The sequence below is a fragment of the Fulmarus glacialis genome, unplaced genomic scaffold (genome assembly GCF_000690835.1).
Source record: "Fulmarus glacialis isolate BGI_N327 unplaced genomic scaffold, ASM69083v1 scaffold17549, whole genome shotgun sequence".
In the NCBI taxonomy this organism is placed as follows: domain Eukaryota; kingdom Metazoa; phylum Chordata; class Aves; order Procellariiformes; family Procellariidae; genus Fulmarus; species Fulmarus glacialis.
The window spans coordinates 68,761-77,857 of NW_009231583.1; the positions used below are offsets into that span (position 1 = coordinate 68,761).

The window sequence follows — 9,097 nt, forward strand, 5'->3', positions numbered from 1 at the left end:
TTCAAATTATTAGTTTCTGTAAACAGCTGATGGAAGGATATGAAAAAAACCCACAAAATAACAGAAGAGCCCACCAGTTCCGTGTGAGTTTTCCCCCATGAAGAACAGCAACACTGAGTAAATGAGTGAAATTCAGAGAGAGTCCAGCAATCTCAGAGCCAAATGCTTGATGGCAAACAATTTGACAAATAGGCAATGAGATAACAGAACAGAAAACAACCTGCAGATTGGAACACATTTGGAAACACCACTTACCTTTTCTAAGTAACACAATCCAGCCTTCGTTCACGGGGAAACGACTATATTCTACCAACTGGAAAGCACAGTGATTTAAGTGGTACCACACTACTACTGTACCTCAGAGCTTAGTCTCGTGCAAAGAATGGTCAACAAGTGGAGAATCTTCCTCCCTCACTTGGCTATAGCCTCTATCTTTATTTTACGTAAAAAGAAATTAATATTATCTGCAGGACTATACCAACCACTGCTTACAGAATGCCAGGAAGCTGTGCTGTCTTTTGATAAAAGCAGGGATATTACATTTCTGTAATTAACCTTTACTATTTATTTTGTTAAAAGCATTTAATTACTTTGCTATGGAAAACACTTTTCAAGAAGCCAGAGAGCACAAAATTCCATCCAACTTTCTGCTTGATTCTACTATCTAATGTATCGGTAACGCTTTTATAAGTACTTTCCAATCCAAATTCCCTCCACTAATTGCTGGAAATACTTAAGGTAATGCCAAAGCTTCTTGATATACACAATATTTATTTAGGACATAAAAATGTAAATAACCAAAGAGAACTCATCATTTATAATCTACGGAATAAAGCGATGTACTTTTAGAATAATTCCATCTTGCCGATACCAGAGGCAAACCCCCAGACAGAAAAACTTTCGTGCCTTATGCAATCTGATTTAAGAAATAACGGAAATTTCTGTAAATGCACTTGCTGTCAACACTGCTAGAGAAACAGATTTGTTTATTTAAGTAACAGTATTGATAAACATTAGGACAGAGATATGAAACAGTGGCATATGTTAAGCAAAAACACACGTCGCAGTATGCCGCCACCACCACACCATTAGCTGATAGGGACAGAGTCATCTAATGGAAAGGAATGAAGAACTCATTTAGCCAGTGACTGCATGTTGTTTTCTGCCAGTTCAGAAACTGGTCCATAGCACCTTGATTTGCACTGGGCACTCACTGCTTTGACCTCAAAGCAAGGCGAGGCCCGACTTGACGGAGGACCCTATTTGCCAGAGGTTTCCCCTCAGCCATCAGAGGAGAGGCACAGAAGCAGAGGACATTAATTTCATTCCGTCCCATGACCCAAATCCTCTCTGTTTACCTGTGTCACTCCTCAGACAAGGAGTTGGCCCCCGAGCAAAGGGGGCACCATCCAAACGCTCTGCCTCCCTTTTACACAACGACCGTTCATGACCATGCGTACCTCATTTTTTTAAAATGGCCATTCCTCTGCCACCACTTTCTGCCCCTCTGGCTGCTGTTACCACTGCCAGCAGCAGGGCAGGCCCTGAGGCCATGCACTGAACCACTCCCCGTGGCAGCAGCTTGGGGGCACTAAAATGGCTGCCGCTCCCACCGAGCACGCTCAGTGCGCCCCTCCCCACTGCACAGGCTCAGTGCCCCCTTCTAGAAGGTTCCACAGGCAGAGGTGAGGATTCCCCTCACCAGCACCACCCCACCTATCACACCATAAAAAATTACAGGGCACCAGCAGCATATTTCTTTTCTTTTCTTTTTTTTTTTTTTTTTTAATTGCATTAGATCCAGAGAGCCTAGGAGCCAAATTTCAGGTGGATACAATCAGTGCTGTTACCACAGGAAAAGAGAAGAGGACATGATACCACACCTCGGCCGCTCACCGGCAGGATGATGTTAAAAAGCATTCCTCGCTGTTGCTCCACAGCAATTTAATGTTTTGCTTAAACCTAGGAAGTTTTGGTGTAAAGCACCTCTGTACAGACAACTAGTATAAGCCACCTAATTAACTCAATTATAATTTATTTACCTCAGTGCCAGCTGCTGTTGGGAGCGGGTCAAGACGTCCACCATCACCATATAACCATTGCTTCCTCGTGGAGGAGGTTTCCTGGCAGACTTTTAAAAGGGCAAAGAGGCCAAGGCTCAGCAGCATGTCCCATACCATCGGCTGCAAGAGGTACTGGGAATCCTCCATTGCTGCCTCCCCAAAAACAATCCCGGAGGAGGTGAATCCCCTGCCTCGAGGGGAGGAGGGACCTGCCTCCCCCGTGCCCGCTCTCCGTGCCCAAAAACCACACTGACCACCCCAGGCGTATTTAGAATAGGCACGGTCTCCTTGTCAACTCACGAGCTATTACTTTTAGCTAGCCAAGATCTGTATTTGCAGCATTACACACTTCTTTCAAGCCGAGCTGCAGATAATAGCGCTTCCCTGGGCTGCGTAGCTTAAACAGCGGTGGGAAACGAGCTCCAACAACAGCAATGGATTTAAGCAATTTACTGACATCTTTTCAGTAGTTTTCACACTATAGGCTAGGACAAAATCATCTAAATTATTCATCCTCCTCTAGAGCCCCACAGTAAGGTTTGTGCAATGTATAAAGTTACAGATATTGTCCTTTTTTTAAAAAAATTCCCTAACTTTTTAAGAGACTACAACGATTTATTCCAGAGCACCCCCCACACCAGAGCTGATCTGGAGGGACGTGGCCCCCTTTTCAGCACAATACTTAAACAGAATGCCTTCAAAAAGCATATTCTGCTTATGATTAGGCACCAGCTTAATGAGGGCCTTCACCATGCTGTTCAGGATAAGGGACATTTTGAGTTTTCCTGAAGACCAGGAAGTTATAAAGTGGTTTGCAAAATTTACAATTACAGCAAAGGTTTGTCACTGTTCTTCCCTAATTGTTTATTTTGCTGGGAAAGCAAACAATGCCAACAGAAATGCCAACATTTCATTCTAGGAAAAGGCCACAACAGACCATGTTTATCTTCTAGTTCATTGCATGCTGTATTTGCATTACAACTGCTATTGAGGGTCCAGTTCTGAGGAGGACCTGTCAGATAGCTTTAGTGGCTAGACACCAAGACAGAAAAGAGCTTAGTGGGCTCTGAATGTTTTTAAAGACTCATACTGAAGACAGTTTGCAATGAAGGGTTTTCCCCAAAGCAAAGCAAACACAAGGCAATACTATGTATTGTTTGAAGTCCCGAAACAATCTGATTGTTTAGATTCCAATAACCATAACTCAACAGTTCAGCTTCCTGCAATCATTATCATGGGGTAACCCTGTAGAAAATGTACATAGCTGCACTGATTTAAAAAGATAACAAGCTTTTTCCCCAAAAACTTTCCTCCAAATGCAATCAATTGATTTTATAGCTGTGACTCAAGACCTATCTGAAAGAGTGAAATGTAAATATTACCCAAAATATCAAACTATACATTCAGGCTGATGAACGTTGGTGGGTGGCTCCTAAAGGGGACACGTGGCTCGAGATGGTGCTGAGAGTGGGGACAGATGGTAGGGAACTGGGCAGCAGCTGCAAACAGGCAGTGTCAATGCAGAGCTGAGAGAAGAGTGGAGCGATACCGACCTCCTCCTGCTACCTAGTGTGGAGACTGTTCACAGGGGAGCTGGTGGACAGGGGTGACCGGAAGTCCTCACATCACATCCTTCTTGCAGCCCAGACACACACGTGAGATCCAGGACTTCTGGGCTGGGACCCCAGAGGAATTTTAGGTGCCAGATACTCGTTTCTTCACCCAACATAACTGTGAAGAGACCCTTCACTAATCACAGCTGAGGCCCCAAGTTTCAAACCAGACTTCTGAGGATCAGCACAACTACCCGCCCTGACGCCTACTAACCCTTTGTGGAATCCCAAGAAATCTGAGGGTTCGGCTGCACAGAACTCTCACAGTTGGGGCCGGGACAGCAAAGGACCGTGGCAAACACCAAGGTCTTGAAAAAACGTGCCATGCGTTGGGATGGGTTTCTGGGGGAGTACAGAACACTGTCAATCTCTACTAGTATTTCACTGCGATATAGCAAGAAGCTGTGTTGGGGATGGGGTGGAATGGGCACTTCATATATGTGTGCAATTTATCAGTCTCTGTTATTGTTTCCCTTAATCTTTAATTATGTCAGGGCACTATAAATCTATGAAGGAAAAAATGGGAAGTAACTGAAATCAATGAAAAAGTCTTATGAACATGCAAAGTTATTAGAGAAATACAAGGATGTATTAAAGATGCTGGCTCCAAGCAAAAATGCTGGGTTACCCTGATTGATCTAAGCTGCTGGTTCAGCTCTTTCTGTCTCCCCCACCAGGCTCCTGCTTGCCTTTTGCTGCTCTAATTGGGTACTTACTGCATCAGCACCTTCTTTTTCTCAGCAACATCAGCTGCACAAAGACTGTATAAATACAACTATGCTCAGGCCAAACTCCTGTACACATGCACAGTAGTCCTGGAGCATTCTACATTTGCTGAATGTTTATGTTTCGGGTTTGATTTAAAGGCTATTTGCCTTTTTTACATTCCCTTAGTTAGGCCTATATTTTAATTTAGATTTTTCTCTTTTGTTTCAGTTACATTCCTCTAGGACAAAGTGCATAATCTGTCGTTTTAATAAAATAACGTATTCAATTTGTGAAAGTTTCAATTTCTTTTCATACGAAAAGTAAAAAAAACAAACAAAATTTTAACAGACATCAACAGCAAAAATAGTAACAACCTAACCATAGATTTTCCAATTTGATTAGTAACTTCCAAAAGTGTTTGTTCTTGTGGTTTTTTTAAAGCGGTTTACATTCTATTTAGTGGGTGCCCAATACTCTTTGAAAAATAGATTATTTTTTAAAGTATTTCCACATTAGCCTTTCCTGACACTGAAACAAAGAATACCATCTAGCTTTTAAATATTCAGTATTAATATTTACTAATATTTTAATTATAAAAGGAAAATGGATTGTTAATTGCATAAAACAGTACCCTGAAATTACATCTTCTCTACCTCCTAATAAAATAGCTTATTTTAAATTTCCTATTAATCGTCTTTTTAAATACGTTAAGTTTTCTCATCACATTTAGAAAGACATTAGGACAGAGTTAGATGCAGGTAGTGTTTCAGATAGAGTTGGAAGTACAGAGAGACGTTGCTGGAAGGCAACATAAGAAGCAGCTAGGTAGATGATATTCATGCAAAAAAACCAAAAGTATTTTGATTTTTTTCCATATGTAATTTGAAATGAAAGACGTGGATTACGATCTTTCATTTTTTATCCTTTCCCAGGAAAATAATTTAAATCTTATCTTGGGAGGGGGGCTCATTAGAATTTTTTGCTTCAGTGACTGCATAAAAAAAAAGAAATTATTAAAATGCAGACGCGCCTCTGAGTTGTTTCTAGGAACAAAATAGTTTGACACTGGGATGAGTACTGCTGAAGTGTTTTCCTACATGCGTTTGAAAGACGTGCGTCCCCAAGGTGACTAGGTTAAGGTATATGCTATGTTTGTGATACCATTCATCCTACCTCCGGCTTGTATCTAAGAATAACATTTATGAACTTGAAAGCCAGGCATGTTTTTTAAAGTCAGAAACGAAGGCAGCAAAAGCACAGCACCACCTGCATTTTTATGTTTGTAGTCCCTACTCATATACCTGAAACACAGTTTGCAGAAAACCACATTTTGAGAAAGTGCAGTGAAGAAATGCCTGTTGCCAGCCTAATATTCAGTCTTTTCCTTAAATCCTGCTGTTTACCCAAGGTGCAGTGAGGTCAGGGAGGCAAAGAGGAAGTATACGATATAAAATTAACTCCTGTCCCTGACAATCGGAGGCTGCAGAGTGTGCTTGAAGGTAAAAGGCCATGGAGTAGCTATTTCAAATCAGAAACGTGTGATCTGTGTATCTCCCTGGAACTTAGATGGCATATGTCTTCCCATAGTTTCTTATTTTAAATCCATGGTTGTGCCTTAGCCTGTCCCCACTGTTTGAATTTGAGAGGGCAGTCACTGTGAAGAGAGAGATAGCTGTCATTCCTGGAGCAAACCTACCGTGCAGCTCTGCTAAGCTTCTGACTTCACAACACTGCAGATAAGTTTTTTTCTCTCTGGTATCACAACATTACAACATTAATCCACCAAATCAGTTCACTTATCAGACAGTGGTGCTTTGTAGAGGTTGAGACCATGGGAGCTGATCCTGCCACGTGGACTTCTGCAGCCAGAGAGAGTCCAGTTGGAGCTTCCAATGTTACATGAGGCTGGAGCCTCTGCCTGCTGGAGCCAACACCTGAGCCAGGATCATGTCATCCTTATATAATGTACCTGTCAAGGTTTTACAGCATTCTTGGATAAGTTAACCACGTAAGGCCTAAATAAGTCTACTCAAGTTTGGATTAATTACCCCTTATAGGTTCTTATAGAGTTACTAGTTTTAATACATGAACAGGCCTCTCGTTAAGACAGAGAAAGAACCAGCATTAATTAATTCTAACCATGATATAAAATAATTTGGTCGGCTAGGGTTTAAGTCCCTTTCCATTATCTACTTCAGCACATAACCTTGATGTAAGGAGGCTTTCTGAGCACTGACTTCTTTGGGGCTTTCATAAAGACTGCCAGCAAAGGAAGGAGATGTACTAGCTCGATTCAAAGAAGAATCTGCTTAGCATCACTGTACCTGGTTTGTGATACAGCTATTCCTGCAACCTGTCCTAAAGCATTTTTAATCACACCCGCAGATAAAGCTCAATATGAAACAGTAATACAAGAACATGTTAACTTTAGCAGAGCTGTAACTGTAATCAGTTTTGCCAGCAACATTAGCTGATGCTCCTGAACGAAAAGCAGTGCCCGGCAGGGTGGCAGAGCCTCTGCAGGCATGCAGCTCAGTTGCCTGTGCCCCTCGCTTTGCCACGGACAGGAGGTCAGCTTGGATTTCCTGCTTGTGCTCACTCGTAAAATGTTCATGTCAAGCTGTCTGCCATTTCAAATTTCTTCTTATCTCTTGCTCCAAGCAGTCAGGAAAAAAAAAAGGCACAGTTGCACTGTTCCTAATACTTCCAACAAAAAAGGCAGATGACATTGGGCTATCATCAGTTGAGAGAGTTAGTTGGTGTGCTCACTTGATAGCGGTTAATTTGTCACAATCCCTTCCTCCTATCTACAACTCAGCCAAGGAAACAAGCACAAGCTAGAGCAGGGCTCTCTGGGGGAGATATCAGCAAGCATTTCATTTCCTAGGAAGAGTGACTCCAGTAAACGCAACCAATTGCCACCCTCCTAAATTTCCAAGAAAGGAAATGTAAAGGATAGCTCTATTCCCGTAAGGGGGGAGAAAAAAGAAAAAAACTTGTAGGAAAAGACAGCTCTCAATTTTCTCCTCTTTTATGTTTGCTAATATTGTGACTGCACTTCTAGCTCTTTAGTGCCTTTCTGAAGGAGCTGAAAGCACACAAGGAAGAAACTCTCTCAATACAGTTCTTTTTTATTCATTTTAATGCTCTCTAAATTCAAGAGGACAGACAGACATTGTGAACAACCCTTCACTTACTACTTCCTTCATAAAAAACCCTATTATTCTCTCTTTCAGTACAACGCAAATACATTCTGAAGTTATTATAAAGAGAACAATTCTGCAAGATAACTAATATTCCCAGGCTCCCACTGAAATTAACAGAGTATTTTGGCATTAGGAACTTTGCAGCGTCAGGCCGTCATTAAAGATCTCCAAATCTGCCTTGTAGTTTTTTGTGTTCCTGCAGTATTCATTTCAGTGTATTCCAAAATAACCATCAATATTCTCAGGAGCCGTGCTCCATGTTGCCGCCAAGAAGTGAAAAGAAAATTCAAGTTAGCTTAAGCGTTTTTAGAAAGCACAAGGGAGGAAAGAAAAACATAAATTCACATGGGTGGGAAGAAAGCAGATCATCTGTTGGTAAAGACACATGGAAAAAAATTCAAATATTTTAGAATTATACTAAAACCAGAATTTATAGTATCCTTTCACAATTAAAAAAAAGCAGGATGCCCGTTACATCATTTTTCAGTCCTTTGTTTCTCAGAGTCTTGCATACTTACAGGTCTGGCAGTGATTCTCTGTGGGTCCCCAGCATCGGCCTGTGCAGGACTTGTGGCATCGGCCACCTGCAGGACAGACAGAAAGAGAGAGAGATTAGGAACATGGCTTCCTTTCATTTCTTCAACATACAGCAACTGCTGAACAGGAGGGTCCATCTTGTCTTTGGAGGGTTTTTATGCTTTACCAAGGTTGAAAGAGTGCCTGCAAAAAAGGCCCAGAAAAATAGCCAGAATTGTGTCAAACATATATGAAATATGGCACTTACCTAAGTGCTTTATACGCTAAATACCTCTCTGCTATGTATAACGACTGGGGCATTTTAAAACAAAAAAAGAACAACAACTTTGGAGGACTGAGGAACAATTTCATCACCCAGAGCTATTACAATTGCTCTCTACGTCCTATGTAAGACCCACTCATTCCTCCACAGGAGAAGAGATGGCTGTGCTAGAGAGGGTATCTCTCTCTCTCTCTCTCTCATGTTCAATGTCATCTGAACAATGGGGCGATAGGCTCAATGCCTTTGATTAAAAGCCACCCCTCACCCCCAAAAGCTTGCATAGTCTTCATGTCCAATACCACGGTAAAGGAAATGTGCCCTGTGCAATCACTTCACCCCAGCGACAGTGAAGCTTACAGGACCTTTCCTTTTCTGGCTGCTGGTTCTGTAGTTGCCTGCGGTTGTTCCTTCAGAACCTAGAGGTGATGCTCTGCATTGCCCTTCCACATGCTGACAGGTTTAGTCCCTCGAGAAAAGGTGCTTTCATTGTAAAATACAGATGGAGGAGGAAGACTTAGCAATGGTAGCTTTTATAAACCACCTAGTAATTAGTGACTGAAACCCGCTTAGACTGAAGAAGGAGTTGAGTTCACATCTTCCATTTCATGGCTAAATGCTGACCACTGTGCGAGAAAATGGAAAGCAGGCAGAAGAACTGGCACGTTCTCCTCTGGCTGCATCTTATGCTATTTGAGAAAACACTCGGAC

At 41.9% G+C, this 9,097-nt stretch overlaps 1 protein-coding gene across 1 annotated transcript in view; it reads right to left on the reverse strand.

Moving 5' to 3' along the window:
• LOC104081775 (receptor tyrosine-protein kinase erbB-4) overlaps positions 1-8,184 on the reverse strand; it is a gene marked incomplete at both ends in the record, with an annotated part of 65,395 nt that extends 57,211 nt beyond the window's left edge. Inside the window, one exon of the mRNA XM_009584638.1 lies at positions 8,109-8,184. Within this exon, the coding sequence (XP_009582933.1) occupies positions 8,109-8,184 (76 nt within the window). The remainder of the gene's footprint in view (positions 1-8,108) is intronic.
• Positions 8,185-9,097: the final 913 nt, after the last annotated feature.